The 19,405-nt window shown below is 38.4% G+C and overlaps 1 protein-coding gene across 3 annotated transcripts; it reads right to left on the reverse strand.

The window, feature by feature from the left end:
- Positions 1-425: 425 nt before the first annotated feature.
- On the reverse strand, positions 426-9,871 carry cUnh1orf159 (chromosome Un C1orf159 homolog). Of its 3 annotated transcripts, none has more exons than XM_080423979.1 (9): positions 9,756-9,871; positions 8,544-8,626; positions 6,956-7,040; positions 6,734-6,829; positions 6,566-6,622; positions 4,290-4,424; positions 4,035-4,060; positions 3,819-3,843; positions 426-2,818 (listed from the first exon to the last, which is right to left on the reverse strand). In XM_080423979.1, the coding sequence occupies exons 2-9, from the start codon at positions 8,616-8,618 to the stop codon at positions 2,721-2,723; spliced, it is 597 nt and encodes a 198-aa protein (XP_080280105.1). In that variant the 5' UTR covers positions 8,619-8,626; positions 9,756-9,871; the 3' UTR covers positions 426-2,720. The 3 variants fall into 3 exon arrangements, with proteins under 3 accessions (XP_080280105.1, XP_080280103.1, XP_080280104.1); XM_080423977.1 differs by having other exon boundaries at positions 4,290-4,427; XM_080423978.1 differs by lacking the exon at positions 9,756-9,871 and having other exon boundaries at positions 4,290-4,427; positions 8,544-8,741.
- Positions 9,872-19,405: the final 9,534 nt, after the last annotated feature.

Raw genomic sequence — 19,405 nt, forward strand, 5'->3', positions numbered from 1 at the left:
ACCCACTGCTTTCACTTGGATTTAACATTTACTTTTGTCATAAAGATTTGATTTTAGACTTTTAAGCAGAGCATGTATATCGATCTAGCTCTTTTCAAGAGTTAGCAGCTAATGAAAAGCCAATCACTGTAAGGTATCTTCTTCCCTTTCTTAAAAACTCCAAATGATGGGAGTTTGTACAAAGGTTAGGACAGTTACCTAACCTAAATGAGCTGGCTTATCACTAGTAGCGGTATTAACAATAGCCTGCCTGGTGACAGAAGTGATTTTATTTCATAGGTGTTTAATGTTCACACACTGCAATTACAAGTCATTCTATCTGGAACCACGTGCAGCTGACAAAAACCTAATACTTTAAAGAGTATTTTTGGAACAGTAGTGTTATAACATATAGAATATAAAGTAGGGAATCAGGAACTATGGGAAAGGTGCTTTATTTCTGTAAACAATACATAACATCTTCAGAACAAAACTAGAATTAAAACATATATACAATAAATTATTTGTATAAAACTACAGTATATCTACACATGTTTAGTTGTATGGATGGCTGTACAACAGCTAATGTAACAATCAAAACAAAAAAACATGAATATTATGCTGCTTGGAATAACCGGCTTAACATCAGATTCTGCTAATAAACTGAAGGTGGAAATGGCCCTCTCCAAAGCTTAATGCAGTGAACATATAAAACCCGACAAGACAAACACCCAACAAGACAAATACAGGCAACCAACTTTGTTTAAAGAGTGTTGGTAAAGGCCCCATAAATTAACAAGTAATGCATCACAGTTAAAAATGTAATTAAATGGTCACCATAGTAACAATTCCTAGCTGCATTTAAAGCCCAGTAATGACATAAAGAGCGGAAACATTAGAAACATTTGGCAAAGATACAGAACGAACACAAATAATATCACATCGTAAAAAAAAATATCAAAGAATGGTAACGTTATGTATTCAGTATTTCTAAAAGATTACGGTTCAATAGCTGACAAGTGCGGTCAAATAAAGTGCATTTTCATTTGGCAATTCCATGTTTCAGAACAATCAACTGGTTATCTAGATATTCTAAATTGACCCCAAAATGGGATTTTAAACACGCCTGCCCTTTAAGGGGAAAAAGCTAACCGTTTCTTGTTGTTAATGATACTGTATTACAAGAACACGTTTAGGAATGCGATGGCATGAAATGATAGTGTGTTTAATGTTCAAAATTAAGTTAACTGGAAGATAATTTAAACAATATCATTGTAATGTATTGGTAATTAAAGAGGCAATTTCAAATAGTCTGGAAAGCAAACATCAACCTCAGTGATGTCCAATACAATTCCTCTCACTATCATTTCCCCAAGTCCACCACAGTAAAACACACTATTGCTCTTGAAATAACATTTCTGTTGTTACGATTCTTATAATTCAAACTCACAGATCCAAATGGAATTATGGAAATAAATACCACATGTGCAAACAAATGCAATGCAGAGGATTACACCAATGATATGGAGCCGTCACTGTTTCCCCTGTTTACCAAAAAAGATCAAGCTCAAATTGATGACACTGGCATCGTTCACCATAGCTCACATGAGGTTAACCCAGCATCTTGCAAATCCACTTTCATTAGCCTTACATTACAAACAACAGTCAACATAAATACTGTACATTACACTAGTGCAGGTTCTTGACAAGCTTCTGATTTAACGTAAATGACAAAAGCAGTCCACTGAGCAATGCACACCTAAAGGTACCACTTTGGTTGAGGTTTGGGTTGTGTTGTTACCTTGCCATGATGTAACTCCAAAGGTGGACAAGAATAATAATAATAATTGCTCCATTGATTAGAAATTGATCATTCAAAATATGCTCCTCATTGACTTACATTGTACAGCTCTCAAAGTCACTCTTTTAGCACATAAACAAACGCAAAAAAGTTGATTCAGACAATATAGAACATCGCCAAACCCAGTACTGTTTTTTTATTTTATAAAAAGGTTAACTTCCTGTTGATTTTACTATTTGAATATCCAGATCCGGATCCACGGATCCAGTCCGGGTTTTCCTCCGAATAAGTAAGTTAACAATAAAAAAAAAACAGTACTGGGTTTGGTGATGCTCTATATATTGTCTGGATCAACTTTGTTTGCGTTCGTTTGTGCTAAAACAGTGTCTTTGAGAACGGTTTCAGCGTACGATGTAAGTCAATGAAGAGCATATTTTGAATTGTGAATTTCTAATCACTGGAGCAATTATTTTTGATTTCTTGTCCACCTTTGGAGTTACATCATGGCAAGGTAACAACACAACCCAAACATCTACCAAAGTGGTCTTGCCCTTTAAGCCTAATTGTTGCCTTGGTGAAAAAAGTGTCACGTGACATGTCGCTTGACAAAACTTACTTTGATCATCACACATCTGTCGTCTTACAGCAACAAATAGACTAACTGTTTATCATACAGGTGGCTCTAAGGCGCGGTCAGTGCAATAATGCATCTATTCTTATGTGTTTCAGCAGGACATTGAAAATGACTGAATACAGAAAGAGTGACTGACAGCCACAATGGAGCAGATACTTAATGACAGTTACATTCCACCACCGTTTAAATACAATGCCACGTCTTTGCGCCACTGGCAGTCCTTCACATGTTAAGATTAAGAAATATGTCCATCTTTCCTGAGGCTTTCTTCTTCCCTCGTAGCAGCACCTACACGCTGAAACACCACTACACATCATTATAGACTTTGGTGGTTGCCGTGGAGGGTATTGTGACAGTACTCGCTGCAGAAGGCCGATCCCTTCTGACATATCTTGGCTTCCTCACTTAAGAATAATAAGATAAAATAAAAACAGCATAACTGAGAGAAAGGATCATGATGAAACCAGTTTGTACCCAGTGTTGACTTCCTAAACACACCTGGGTTCTTTAATTTTACTGATATCTGTCTGCAGACAACTTAAAGATAATTACAGTACACTTCAAATTGAAGTAATATTAAGAAGCATGTCTTTAGATATATTTGTGTGTGTGCATGTGTACATCTTAAAATAAGTGTTAAATATCTCTATAGAGTGTTTTGTTCATCTCCCCATCTCTTCAGCTCTTTAGTAAACATTAAAGGATGATTTCAATCATTTTCAGCTTATCGTCATATAATTGGTCCTCACTAATGCTCTTTATAATATGGCACCATTCTTGTCTACTTGGTCTGTGTCTCAGAAGAGGGCTGTGGACAGTTCAGAAACCCGCCTACCAGTGACATCATCGATGGGGAATCCAAGCTAATAGAAACGGCAGGCTTTCTATTCTTGGAAAGTTATCGTGCTATAATGGAAGACTTTGTTCTTGCGTTCATTATCATTTAAATAAAAATATATTTTTTGAAAATAGAAACCTGCCTAACAATGATGTCACTGGTAGGCGGGTTTCTGAAGTGTCCACAGCCCTCCTTTGAGACACAGACTTTTTTTTACCATTTCATCATGAGCGTTAGTGAGGACCAATTATATGAAGATAGGTTGAAAATGGGCGACATCATCCTTTACATACATTTTCAGGCCAGGATACCAATTTTATCCAATCAGGAGTGAGAACTCATACAGGATAAACAAGTGACATTGGAAGTGATGACACAAAGGAATGAGCAGACACACATTTGGAACTGGAACACTATAATATTGAAGCTGATAAATGGGTACTCTCTCCTGATTGGATGTAGTTGTCAACCCACCAGAAAATGCATGTTCTGTTTACTAAACAGCTGGAGAGATGGAGAGGCCTCTGTTATTGTTATAACAAAACACAAAAGTGTAGTATTATTACCTGAGGATGAGGGTATCATAACAGCCTATAAAAGAGAAAAAAATGCAATTCTTGAGACAGGCAAAGAATCATCACTACCATCATTACACAGATATATGATGACGTGCGCACTCGAAGACAGTGAAGTACAGTATAAATTAATAAATCAAACATGGACATACATTTTCTTCAAATGTAAGTTATGGTTCGTTATGAAACACATGAAAGGTTACTTACCGTTTCACTTGGCTGGAATATGAAAGCTGTGCAAGTACATGAAAAATAATGTTACATAAGAAAACACTTAATTCATAAGAGGCTGTCCTTTACCTTCCAGTGTTACCACTTCATTGATTAAACAAGACAATATTAACAAGATGGATCTTCATAGCATGGAAAATAGGCCATTTACTTCAAGCATCTTTAAATTCTTCTGATCAAGTTCCACAGAACCTCCCTATATTCTCATTGTATGGCCTGTGTATCACTTACCCTTGTTACGGCGGTAGAAGATGCCTGGAAGTCGGTTTGAGCGTTTGAGGTAGAAAAAGGAGGCAACAGATAGAATCAGGAAAAGGCTGATCATCAGAGTACCAAGAAGGAGAGAGGCCGCCACACCTGGTCCTCCTGCTCGAAGACACAATTATAGAACATGAGACAACATTAGACAGACAGCAACACACTTGATGGATTGGCAACGGAATCAGTACAGTTGGTAGTTGGCACTAACAGACCTAAAAACGTGAGCCTAATGAAAGGGAACAACCTGCTATAATATAGGGGAAGAAGAGGAATGTAGTTCCATATGGCCATCATTGGTCAGACTTGCACATTGGGAGCTGAATATGGCTGACACAAGGGCCCGGATCCTGAGTCCATGGGCCTGAGACTGCCTCAGGACATCAATAGGCCTACAATAACAAAGGCATACCATTGTGATCGACATTGGTGAGGAAAAAGTTGTTGAAACAGCCACATGGAATAACACAATACGCACACTCACTGACATAAATGACGTTCTCAAGTCATACAGTGCAAAAGGTCAAAGGTTGTTTCAACAACTAGTACAGGCACATGCCGAGGGGCGGGGGGGGGGGGCTTTGGATGCTTGAGCACCTGCCCCTTTAGATGCCTGGCTACCTAAGATTTTTGTAATGGCCTGCCCGACACCGATGGCCTTTATCAAGAAGAACAAGAAGAATATTTGACAAATAATAATAATTTCATATCATAATTATTATTTATAATTATATTATAATCAAACTGAGCTGGCTGCCATCAGTCAGTTTTAGTTTCACTTATCACCTGAGGCAGTGATGTCAAGTGCCCTCCTACCTCGTTAATCTTGCAGCTGCATTGCAGACAACTTGAGACAGGCACTCAGCAAGCATTGTATGTTCACTCCCCCATCAATAAATCATTGCTTTTACACTTCAAATTAGCTGCAAAACTGAGATGTGTTCATTTCATGAGCTTTTGTTTGTACAGAGTCAGGCTAATTGTTTACTTTTTGTTTATAATAAATATATATTCCGTTTTAAATCCTTTGTCCTTTTCGTTTTATGTTGCGGCCCTTAGACCCCTAGACAAAGGGTCGTAACACCTCTATTTACAATCAATGTGATAGTTAACTGGCTCCTGGCTTTAGTTTGCCCTCATCTTAGTTCATCTCAGTTAACATGTTAAGCTGTTTGCAATCTGGGAACCCATTCGGAGCTGAATCTGTCTTGAGAGATTAGGCTGTTTGTGGTAGAGATGCAGGAGGCAGAGGATATAGGGGGGTAATAGCAGGAATGACATGGGCAAGTATGTTATCTTGCTTCCATTATGTACTACATTTCTGGTGTGAAATGGCACGAGGGAGGGACCTCCCAAAAGGCTCCCCTCAAAAATTGGTGCGCAGTTTTATCTCGATCTCAATAGAAGCTAAAGCCTGGAAAACAACAACTGACAAAAGTGTCTAATCATAAGTACCAGTACCTTTGCAGCCAACCGAACTTCCTGTAGACCTGTAATTCTGGTTAGAAGTATACTTTGCATACACAGACCAATGGATCCATATGACATCTCAAAAGGTACTTGATTTAATCAATAAGTAAACAATGTTAACTCTTTCAGTGCCAAGAGTATTTTCATAAAGTACTCCCAAACTGCCAGGAATTTGCGTTTTTTTTTGTTGTTGTAATTTTGTAATTTTTCATTCAAATAAATGATCTGATTGGGGTTTTAAACCCATAATACAGTTCTACCAGTAGAGAGCAACAAATCGACACATTGATGATCTCGCTGGCTCACTCGCCCCCTCCCAAACAGGCTCACGTCATATCCGGTCAGAACCGGATGTTGACATTTTCGACAATCGTTGATCGCGCTAAATTACGATGCGATACACGACTACGATGACTGATCGTCACCCAGACCAAAGAGAGTAGACGTGGACCTCTCCGTTCGCTTTTTATACCGTGTGAAAAACCGTGACTTCCCCTATTCTGGCCGAAAATCACCGGAGAAAAACAACGTGACCCGGAAATGATTTTTTTTTTTTTACATCCAGTTCCGGGTGAGTCTGATGTATCAGGAAGCGAAAGTGATCATGAAAAATAAACAGAATAACGCGACCACAGTCAAAAGTAAAAACTCGGGATTTCTCGTGCTGGCACTGAGGGTACTCGGGAAAAACTCGGGATATGTCGGGGCGTGGCACTGAGAGAGTTAACCAGTACTCTTTTTTTGGAAATACTGATTCAATATAATTTTTGGTTACTTACCAATTTTAGGAACGACAGTTGTTACAGTTGTATGATTTTTTCTCTCCACAGTGTAATCTAGTGAACACACAAAAAGTGACAAATCAAAAACCTGAAGTAATGTAATATGCAAGCATTGTATTAACCAATGGCAAATAGAATGATGAAAAATCAACCCCAAATGCTTACTGTAGCTGCAGGCTGTTAAATTCTCCATGTCCGCAGCTGCTGAATCACAATGTATGCAAACAGTGTTGCTGTTCTCCAGGACACGCAAATAGCATCCTGAATAAGTGAAAACATTACAAGCATATAACTCGCCTAACTTGTTCACACATATGACTCTGAACTTGAGTGTCTGTTGTCATTAACTGTTTAGTGATCCATGCCATGTAACTGAGGGCAGATTACCTGGTTCACAGTGAGTGACATTTGAACATGAACTGTTCACTCTCTGTTTCTCGCCACAGCATTCTATAGAATTTTGATGAAGAGCCTATGGACAGAAGAAGATCAACCAGTCATTAACTCCTCCTCATTACTTGAACAGAACACAAGAACGCTCGCCCCAAAACACACTCGCCCTGGGTCAAATCCGGCGACCTCGGAACGGTCGCCACCAGGTATTCCTAAACATAAGCTCAGTAAAACTAATAAACTATGCCTAAAACTAAGCTTATTCTTAAACTTAACCTCAGTAAAACTTGCCTAAACCTAACCTTATTCCTAACCTTAACCTCAGTAAAACTATGCCTAAACCTAACCTTATTCCTAACCTTAACCTCAGTAAAACTATGCCTAAACCTAACCTTATTCCTAACCTTAACCTCAGTAAAACTATGCCTAAACTATAACCTTATTCCTAACCTTAACCTCAGTAAAACTATGCCTAAACCTAACCTTATTCCTAATCTTAACCTCAGTAAAACTGTGCCTAAATCTAACCTTATTCCTAATCTTAACCTCAGTAAAACTATGCCTAAACCTACCTTATTCCTAACCTTAACCTCAGTAAAACTATGCCTAAACCTAACCTTATTCCTAACCTTAACCTCAGTAAAACTATGCCTAAACCTAACCTTATTCCTAACCTTAACCTCAGTAAAACTATGCCTAAACCTAACCTTATTCCTAACCTTAACCTCAGTAAAACTATGCCTAAACCCTAACCTTATTCCTAACCTTAACCTCAGTAAAACTATGCCTAAACCTAACCTTATTCCTAACCTTAACCTCAGTAAAACTATGCCTAAACCTAACCTTATTCCTAACCTTAACCTCAGTAAAACTATGCCTAAACTATAACCTTATTCCTAACCTTAACCTCAGTAAAACAAATACAAGAATACAAGAACCTCTGGGGGTGAGCGGTCCGCAAAAATAAATGGGGGCGAGTGTGTTTTGGGGCAAGTCTTCCGGTTACCCTTGAACAACCCTAATCTCATACCCACTTTGATCTCCACCTCATGAGGAGATAAAGTCTGAAAAATAAGTGTCTAACCAGAAGTACAAAGCTAAATGTTGTCCAGCTGGAACTTCCTGAAGCCCTGTACTTCCGATTAGACACCTTTGGCAGTCAGGTATAGTTGACTGCCTATTAATACTTGACTGTTGGCAGTCAAGTGTAGTTGGAATGCCCTAACAAAAGACATAAAAAAGTGTGACTCCTTACCCTCCCTCAAAACTGCCATAAAAGAGCACCTGTCTGTCTAACACCAGAAATGACCCCCCCACCCGCCCCGCCAAATGTTTACAGTACATATACGTTTTATTGCTACTAGTGTTGATGATGTCTTACATATCATTGTACAGTACGTCTTTAAATGTCTCCATGAATTGAATACACAGGACCACAATGGAAACAAGGCGTTATCCATTTAGCACCATTGTACCACTGAGTACTGTTAATACAATATTCAATAAATCAATCAAAAGTTCTGGTCCAGCCTAGAACCCAGTTGGTTCTTTACAGTTAAGTAACATAACATTCATTGCATACCTTAGTTACAGGCGTCTCGGGTCTGATAAGAATCACAGTTGCTGCCAAGATCATGAGGAATGACAGAGAAGCCATGATGGAACCTTAGAGGAAGCAAAGACATCAAAATGACTGTGAACTCTCACAATGTACCAACCAACTATACACAAGAGAGTCTGCATTTACTATCTCAGTTGATATAGTTACACTATGGAATTAAAAGTAAACAACAACAACAACAACAACAACAACACAAACACAGCTAGTTGCCTGGAAATGAGAGTATTCTGGCTCTGATGTTTTAACAGTGTCCTACATTTTGGGAGTTTGATACCAAATCAAGGAAAACATGACAATCAAGGTAGCTGTAGAATACAACCCTCGTAGACGTATTTATAATTCTGACGTCTTCAATCTACGAGAGTTGTAGGGTTCACGCCCCATGGAGACATGGACTTTCTGCACTATGCCCCATAGACACTCCAAACATGTACAAATGTGAAAATAAAGGTGCTTAACCCCAAGCCCCAAATGTTAACTGTCTCTACGCGGTAGTAGTTTAATGTAATAATCCATATCTTTCAATAAAGAAGTGTTTTAATGCCGTCTGTGGCTGAACGCCATTTTTTCACCCTCGTTTACTTCCTGTTTACATTTAGTGTAATTCTGGGTTTCACCGGATGCGCCCCGTCACTACCGCCCATTGGGAACTTCCGACAGAATCGGCCACAGACGGCATTAAAACACTTCTTTATTGAAAGATATGGATTATTACATTAAACTACTACCACGTAGAGCCAGTTAACATTTGGGGCTTGGGGGTAAGCACCTTTATTTTCATTTTGTACATGTTTGGGGTGTCTACGGGGCATAATGCAGAAAGTCCAGGTCTCCATGGGGCGTGAACCCTACAACTCTCGTAGATTGAAAACGTCAGAAACATAAATACGTCTACGAGGGTTGTATACTACAGCTACAATCAAGGAGTCCTCTAAGGAGATGTGGTTGAAATCAAGGAAACTCCTGCAGAATCAAGGAGGGTTGTTGCATACTGTACTGAGATGACATAACTTCATCATTGCTCTATCAGAAGCTGGAATATGCACAGGAGGAGTTACAGCAACACATAGCATTATTTATAACGTTAATCGTGTTGTCATTCACACTAAGTCAGTACTGTCTGTTGCTGCTAATATATATGCAAGGCGTAAATAAACCATAAAGGTAACTTACCCAGCAGTTAATTCACCAAACTTTGTCTCGACAGTCACAAACAATAGCTTGAGGTGTGGTTGTGTGTGTGTGTAATGTCAAACTGTAATCTGTTTCTGTCTGTCTGTCTGTCTGTCAACACCATAGACTGACTGAGCACTGCTTGAAGCCAGCGTTGCCAGGTCGTGCGAGAGAAATAAGCAAGCAGGTCTATGAAAACAAGGCCAAAAGAAGCGACGAATAGGCCACATGAGCGAAAACCTATATGCATGCATAGGCTATTCTACAAGCGCTAGATCTATAAGCTCTAGATCTACAAGTTCAAACAAATCTTGAAAAGAAAGCACAACATATTTGTAGATGGAGGAGTCTGTGTCTGTGTGGACATTAAAATACATATTAATGTGGGGGTCCTTGACATGAAAATGTTTGAGAACCACTGGTTTAAACGACATTAGGAAACAAGCCCAAATAAGCAACTACACTTTAAAAACAACCCCCGCCCCCCCCCAAAAAAAAATAAACGCAAAACGCAACCAATTATTTACAAGCAACTTTACGGAAATAACCAGCCCAAAGTCGCTTATAATAAGCAGACATGGCAACATTGCTTGAAGCCTGTAATCTAAGCTTCGTGGGCACAACGGTGTCGCGCGCCAGGAAATAGCAGACCTACAAGCTCACAACGCGTCGAATCCTCTACGCCGTTGTGAGCTTGTAGGTCTGCTATTTCCTGGCGCGCGACACCGTCATACGACGACGTATTGCTGCTGCTCGTTGACGTTGTGCCTCTGCTTCTTTTCATTTTATGGCGGGTTTGCGACTGTTGCTTATGTGCAATACTGCCACCTACTGGATGTAGTATGTAGCATTATACTCTATGGCTCGAGAACAACTAGTGAAAATAGCAGATCTACAAGCTCACAGTCACAACCTAACTCTATGCTCACAACACGTCACAATGCGAAGCGTTGTGAGCTTGTAGATCTGATATTTTCACTACGTCTCAAACATTTGTTTTCTAATTTATGGAATTTCTTTCACTTTTTTATTTTGTTATTTATGAAATTATTTTGGGGGGGAAAAAATCTTTGAATTTGTTTCCTTGAAAAATGTTGCATGTAATTTTTTTTATTTCGTTATTTATTAAATGATTTGGGGGAAAACATCACTGAATTTGTTTCCAATTCATAAAAAAACATTGCGTGTCATTCTTTTTTTCCTTTTTTCTGGCAAGCTCGAGCCAATGATGACGTAACCAAGTCTCGCGCTGTACTTTAGGCGGGATGATTGAACCTTCAAGCCTGAGATTCATTAATGTTTCTCTCGGTTTCATTAAATAGCATTTATTTTCTCTCACCGTCTGAATCACAACACGTGAGTCGCTTTAAACTCTAAATTAAAAGAACTAACACTTCAAAAACACATCAAAAACATATCATTATTTATTTGTGTGCATAAAAAAGTATGCTTTTTTGTTTACTAAAGTTAGATACAAATGAGTCGACTATAGATACACAGCTAGCTTTGCTAAACCTAAGTTCATGATGGTATCTCTGGGTAAATAAAATATGAGCAATAGTCAAAGCTATATAAAAATGTAGCTAACTTTTTATTTATGCTTAATTTAATAGGTAATTCATTGCCAATGAATCCGAACGTGTGGAACATCAAAGAGATCCTGAGCATCCCAGTGAGCAGGTAAAACTATATTTAACATATCCTTTCATGTTATATTTGTCAACATTGTTTCATGTGTGTTTCACTATCAATTAATGTGTGACCAGTCTTGTCTTAACTTTGATAAGTTATACCACTTTGTCAGAATAAATGTGTTGCATACATGGTACCTAGTGGTGTAAAGTAAGTGCATTTCAGTGGTGGAAAAAGTACTCAAATTCTTTACTTAAGTAAAAGTACCAATACTGCAATATAAAAATACTCTGTTACAAGTAAAAGTCTAGAATTCAAAATTTACTTGAGTAAAAGTACAAAAGTATTGGCATCAAAATGTACTTCGAGTACCAAAAGTAAAAGTACTAAATATTTGAAAATAGCAGATCTACAAGCTCACAACGCGTCGCGATGCGACGCGTTGTGAGCTTGTAGATCTGCTATTTTCAAATAGCCTAGGTATAAAATAGGGTTAAAGTGGTTAATGTATGTTTCATTATATCATAGTTTATATCTGAATAGTAACTATAGTATAAGTTTTCAAATAATTGTAGTAGAGTAAAAAGTACAATATTTGCCTCTGAGATGTAGTGGAGTAGAAGTAAAAGTACTGAAAATTGGAAATACTCAAGTAAAGTACAAATACCTCAAAATTGTACTTAAGTACAGTACTTAAGTAAATGTACTTAGTTACTTTCCACCACTGGTGCATTTACTCAAGTACTGTACTCCACTATACATCTCAAAGGCAAATATTGTACTTGATTTGCTCCACTACAATTATTGGAAAACTTTAGTTCTATAGTTACTTTGTAGATTTGGATTATTATCACAAAACATACTGTAGCGCCCAAGTCCTATACTTGAGGTGCTATTTAAGTGTAGTGACAGAAGTCCTCCCATACTTCTGGCACTATACTGTGTTTGCCGAGGAAGTTCTGACGTGTGTTCAAATACTGAGGGTCCAAACGTCCATGGAATTCATAAATAATGTTTTATTCTCTGTAGCCTTGTCGTGCCGATCACTTTAGCATACATTAAATCAACACATAAACAAATAAACACAGAGGATATACAGACCACCAGCTCTGCCACTGGCAACACCTGACGCTGATTACAGACCTTAATTGTTAAGTACCTATAGGCAACCTTGGCCTTGACGCACCCTGCGGTGATGATGTCATCAAATGAGACACAATCAAATGGCTCTTACACATACATTACCCACTTCAGCCCTATATACATTTCGACCATTTGAAAATAGCAGATCTACAAGCTCACAATGCATTGTGAGCTTGTTAGATCTGCTATTTTCCAAAAGATTTGCACACATGTTTTGAAAACTTGAAATAGGACATTCTGCACAATGTTGAGTACTTTTTACTTTTGGTACTTTAAGTATATTTTGATGCCAATACTTTTGTACTTTTACACAAGTAAATTCTGAATACCAGACTTTTACTGGTACAGTAAAGTATTTCTACATTGCAGTATTGATAGTTTTACTTAAGTAGAACATGTGAGTTCTTTTTTCCACCACTGATGACCCGTCTTGTCTTAAAGGAGGAGTTCACCCCAAAAAATTACTTATTATCTATCAATTACACACCCCATGAAGCCTTGATTTCATGGATTTATTTTTGTTTTTGTGGCATTTCTAAGACAATAATTTGATGACCGTGTGTATTTCCGGTAGGAGACACAAATAATCTACTTTGTGTCGCCTACCGGATACCAGTGGTGTAAAGTAACTAAGTACATTTACTCAAGTACTGTACTTAAGTACACTTTTGAGGAATTTTTACTTTACTGGAGTATTTCTAATTTTCAGTACTTTTACTTCTACTCCACTACATCTCTGAGGAAAATATTCTACTTTTACTCCACTACAATTATTTGAAAACTTTAGTTACTAGTTACTTTGCAGATGTAAATTATTACATTATAAAACATACAGTAACCACTATAGCTCTATTTTATACCTAGGCTATTTGAAAATAGCCGATCTACAAGCTCACAACACGTCGCGATGCGACGCGTTGTGAGCTTGTAGATCTGCTATTTTCAAACATTTTAGTACTTTTAATTTTGGTACTTTAAGTACATTTTGATACCAATACTTTTGTACTTTTACTCAAGTACATTTTGAATTCGGGACTTTTACTTGTAACGGAGTACTTCTACATTGCAGTATTGATACTTTTACTTAAGTAAAACATTTGAGTACTTTTTCCACCACTGCCGGATACATTAGCCGGTAGGAGACGGGAATCAAATTATTAGCTTAGGAATGCGACAAAAACAAAAAAGAATCCATGGATTCAAGGCTTCATAGGGTGTGCAATTGATAGAAAATAAGATATTTTTTTGGGTGAACTCCTCCTTTAACTTTGATAAGTGATTCCCCACTTTGTCAGAATAACTGTTATACATGCATGGTACATAGTGCCTATGTCTTATTTTTGTGTTTTTATTTGTATTTACCAAATCTACTGGGACTAAAACCATCAACAGGAATAATGCATCCACCAGTGGATATTCCAGTTCAACAGACTCACAGTTTATGCCGGGGTCCCAGGGTCTCTTGGGGCCCCGGACACAGAGTCAGGACTCTCAGGAGACTCTCTTTTCAAGGAACTCCCAGCAAAGCTCAGAGGTACTGGAGTTATATATATATATATATATATATATATGTATATATATATATATATATATATATATATATATATATATGTCTCAAACACTACTAAATCATTGGCTATAAGCAGTGGTGGAAAGTAAACCAAGCACATGTACTCAAGTGCAGTACTTAATAAGTACACCTTCAAGGTGTTTTAATTTTTTTACTTTACTGGAGTATTTTCAATTTTCAGTACTTTTACTTCTACTCCACTACATCTCAGAGGCAAATATTGTACTTTTACTCCACTACAATTATTAGCACATTTTAGTTAGAAGTTACTTTGCAGAATTTGATTATTAATACAAAACATACATTAATCACTTCAGCCCTATGCTTTGGCTATTTGAAAATAGCCGATCTACAAGCGCACAATGCGTTTCACCGCGACGCGTTGTGAGCTTGTAGATCTGCTATTTTCAAAGGATTTTCATACATTTAAAAAAAACTTGTGAAACTGGACATAATGCATAATGAGTACTTTTACTTTTGGTACTTTTAGTATATTTTGATGCCGATACTTTTATACTTTTACTCAAGTACATTTTCAATACTGGACTTTTACTTATTTCTACATTGTGGTATTGATACTTTTACGTATTTTAAGTCAAAACATTGAGTACTTTTTCCACCACTGGCTATAAGTGTACCTGTATTTAGTGCTGGTAACCCCCTGGATTGATGTGATTATACTTGTGAAAGAGGACCTAATGTAGCCTTTTGTCATCTTGTAAAATTGTAGTGATATCATTAGAGTATGGGGATTGAACTATGAGAACAGCCAAAAGTACAAATTCATTCAGGAGGCTTCCTTTTAATGCCTTTGATACATTTACAGAAACCGTTAATGGTTTAGAGCAAACATTTTCATATGAATAAAGTGTTCATTTAACAATTGGTGTTTTAGGAGACAGAAACTGATTGTCATGTGAAATTATATTCTATTATAAATCAATTGCCCTTTTTAAAACAAGGATGATTAACAACACAAATACAATAGCCATCACATACATTTTAGTAGTATCGTTGTCGTGGTACAAAGTTTCACCTGTGCTCCCTAAACATCTGTCAATTCCATATGTGTTGTTGTTTAGGGAAGTGACCCTAAATATTTGATAAATTATTACCACACTAAACCACTCCTGTTCGGAGTTGATGGTAAAGACGTGCACAAAAGGGCTATTGGTGTCCTGGATAACAAGTTTGAAGAGGACAAGAGAAGGGCAAAAGAAAGAAGAGAAAGGTACTCATTTTTTACCATTTCAAAATAGTAAAAAAAAAAAAAAAAACGTTTGTTTTGAATTTATACTGTTTGAAAAATAATCATCAGTCTGATTTTGTTCTTGTTTTATCAGTGACTTTTTAGCCAAGGAACGTCTTCATTTACGCGAAACACTCAATCATGTGAGTCATGAAAATTATATTTTTTACACAGTTCATATTTGTTTTTATGATTCAGATGTAAAGGGAAGTTGCTGATTTATTTTCAGATGCAACATTCAGTCAATGACACAGAGAAGAACACTGCTGCATGCAAAACAATCTTAGAGGGATTTGACAGCTTTTCAACAGCATGTAAGTTTTCTTCTGATTCCTATCATGTTTGTATTTTTGTCAATATAAATTTACACCATGCAGTTTTTTTGAATGGTTAAATCCTGTAATACCTGGATACAAATACTCAATACATTTGGTTTCCCAGGACCAGTAGATGGAGCTATTTACCTGTTATGCAATGTAAACATTATTTAACTTTGTAAACGTTGTTGTTTTCTTATCTATATCAGAAATGCCACAGGGATCCTGAAGTGTGTGTAAATAAATGTATGTATGTTTTTCTATTCATTCATTTTATCACAGTGCAGAAGAACCTCTCCAGCCTTCACAATGACATTGCACAGCAGTTTGAGGAAATGCTGAGTCAAATGAGTTCACAAAAACAGCTCCTGACAGACATAGAGGAAAACGTGCTCAAGGTAATTAGTATGTAGCTTATGAAGGATGCCAACACTGATTTGTGGTTTGGTGGCTAATAACCTTTCTGATGAATGACTCTGATGTATGATTATTTATTATGCTTGGACTTTAGACTGGAGAGGCCTCCACAGAAATTGGCTCCCGTGTGAAAGGCTTGGAGAAGAATGCTGAAGAGGCTGTGACCCTCCTTAACACATTGGTCTCAAAGCACTCTACAAAGCCCATTCCTGTGAGAGTAACGGACAGCGCCATCCAGACATCGCCAGGCCTGACAGACAGCGCAATCCAGAAAGCTCCAGACCTGACAGACAGCGCGATCCAGACATCGCCAGGCCTGACAGTCAGCACGATCCAGAAAGCTCCAGACCTGACAGACAGCACGATCCAGACATCGCCAGACCTGACAGACAGCACGATCCAGACATCGCCAGGCCTGACAGTCAGCACGATCCAGAAAGCTCCAGACCTGACAGACAGCGCGATCCAGACATCGCCAGACCTGACAGACAGCACGATCCAGAAAGCTCCAGACCTGACAGACAGCACGATCCAGACATCGCCAGACCTGACAGACAGCACGATCCAGACATCGCCAGGCCTGACAGTCAGCACGATCCAGACATCGCCAGGCCTGACAGTCAGCACGATCCAGACATCGCCAGGCCTGACAGTCAGCACGATCCAGAAAGCTCCAGACCTGACAGACAGCGCGATCCAGACATCGCCAGACCTGACAGACAGCACGATCCAGACATCGCCAGGCCTGACAGTCAGCACGATCCAGAAAGCTCCAGACCTGACAGACAGCGCGATCCAGACATCGCCAGGCCTGACAGACAGCACGATCCAGACATCGCCAGGCCTGACAGTCAGCGCGATCCAGAAATCTCCAGACCTGACAGTCATCACGATCCAGACATCCCCAGGGCTGACACAAACACTCTTCAATCAAGAGCAGAAGAGCCAACCCGAGGACAAGTGGCTTCCACTCAGCCAGATTGAAAACAGCCAGGGTGAAGTTCCACCATCCCAGAATCAGGGCAGCTGCATCAGAGTAAAGAGCAGACCTACTGCTCGGCGTCGTAAGATGAACAAGAAAAGACCGCTGCTGCTACCGCAAAGGAGGAAGGGGACTATCTGGTATGAAAACAGCCAGACTCCCACTTACAACATCAATCTGCAAGGTGTTTCTTCAGCTCATGATCCAAAGGGTTTAGTCAGTAAGAAACCAGACAGCCAGTTAAAGAGTGTAGTGCAGGGCCTCGAGCCAGAACCTCGATCAGAGAGTTTAATTAACGTCAAACCAGACCGTCAGTTGAACAGATTAGTCAACGTCAAACCAGCCCCTCAGTCACAGAGCAGAGAAACCAGATCCAACGTAGGCAAAGGATGTTTCATCACCCCGTTCAACCTTTGGTCTCAGGGGAGTAGCAGCAGTCCTGCAGCGATTGAGACGGTCTTAGACAAGTTACCAGCTGAGACCAAGGCCGGGATCTCAGAGACACCCAAAGGCTTGTGGCAGTTGTTTGACTTTGGTCACTCTGACCCATTCAGTGCGGATGAGGAGTAAATTGTTTATATTTTTCAGAATGTACTATAAATGTCTGATTTTGTACAAATTAACTGTTGGTTGATTGACATATCGTTATGTTTAGTCTAGTGTTATGCTTAAGATGGAAAAACGGTGGAGATGAGAAACATTTAATTGACCTACAGGATGTCAATAGCACCCATAATTGGCATAAATGACTTTCAACTTATTATTTTTTTCCAAAACCTGTAACACAAAAATAGATGTTATACACTAAGCCGCTGTACTGATACATTTATCCTAATTTACTCAACGTTTAGACCACTAACCTGATCTGATCTGCAATATGTTTGGTCTAATTGTTAATAACCTTCACACCTTAAAAGGTTTATTGACCCCAATGGATTGGATTGATTGGATCAATACCAGTCAAGTCTTATACTGTACTCTGACCTAAATGCATTTCTGTTTTACATGCGACACAAGTTGAGCTTTCTATAGCGCATGGCAGGCTGTTCTGACCGTTCAAAGAAATTGTGCACCGTGTTCCTTCATATGACCATCCATCCCCACATGTCACCTGATTTAAAATGGCCTTTTTGCAATATTGGATTGTTTTCCTTTTCTTTATTGTACTCTGGTCCTGGCCTAGAATAGTCAATGTCCTGACCGTCTCCATTGTTGAAACAAGCACATCCAACATTCACTTCCTCACCGTGTACCAGTGGTACCAGTGATGTTCTGGGACCCCTGTGTTGGGACCCCTGTGTTGGGCTGAACTGGGATTTTCTATAGGCTATTCTTGTATGTTTACAAAAAACAAAAATGTTTCAGTGGATGTAATTTAATGAATGGGATGACATTGTATATTCATGGATGATTTTTTTTTTTTATTACAACATTTGTTGTTAATTGTATTTTACACATTGATAATAAAGCGAATTGCTTTTCCGTTTACAGAGGGTTATGAATACTTGGTAAATCTTGTGGATTGATTATTGGATAAGAAGATATAATGCATCATTATCTTTTAACTCAAAGCACTTAATGCTTTACAGATTATTTTTGTCATGTAATATGCAATCCATTTGGAGCATATGGCTTATAAACTCATTTAGTTTACTTTCCTCTTCTACCCCAGATTTGAACCCGGTTTCCTGTGCAAGTGCTGAATTCTTTTTTTTTTTTACCATTGAGCTAATAGAGCCCGCCTGCTTGCTCAGGGGATACATTGAATCTTGACCATCAGGTCAAGATTGTTTTTATTTAAGAATATATTTTTTACATTTTAGGGTGTATCTTTCATGATAGATTGGAACAAAACATATGCTTGTTCTTAAAGGACGACTTCACCGCTTTACAACCTATCTTCATATAATAGGTCCTCACTAATACTCATGATAAAATTGTACAATTTTTTTTCCTACTCGGTCTGTGTCTCAGAGGAGGGCTGTGGACAGTTCAGAGTCCCGTCTACCAGTGACATCATCGATGGGGAATCCAAGCTAATAGAAACTGCAGGCTTTCTATTCCTGGAAAGTTGCAATGCAATAAAAGAAGCCATTGTTCTCGTGTTAATAAAAATCGAAATAAAAAATTTGAAATCTTGTTAGGAAAAAAAATCATGCCTATCGATGATGTCACTGGTAGATGGGTTTCTGGACTGTCCACAGCCCTCCTATGAGACACAGACCAAGTAGAAAAAAATGGTACCATTTTATCATGAGTATTGTGCTAAAAATAGGGTCTGGAAATTCTGTATCCCAGTTAACACTAATTTCCGTTCAATATAGCAGTATATTTTAAGCA

This window comes from Gymnoscopelus braueri, assembly GCF_963280865.1.
Source record: "Gymnoscopelus braueri genome assembly, chromosome: 3".
Lineage (NCBI taxonomy): Eukaryota > Metazoa > Chordata > Actinopteri > Myctophiformes > Myctophidae > Gymnoscopelus > Gymnoscopelus braueri.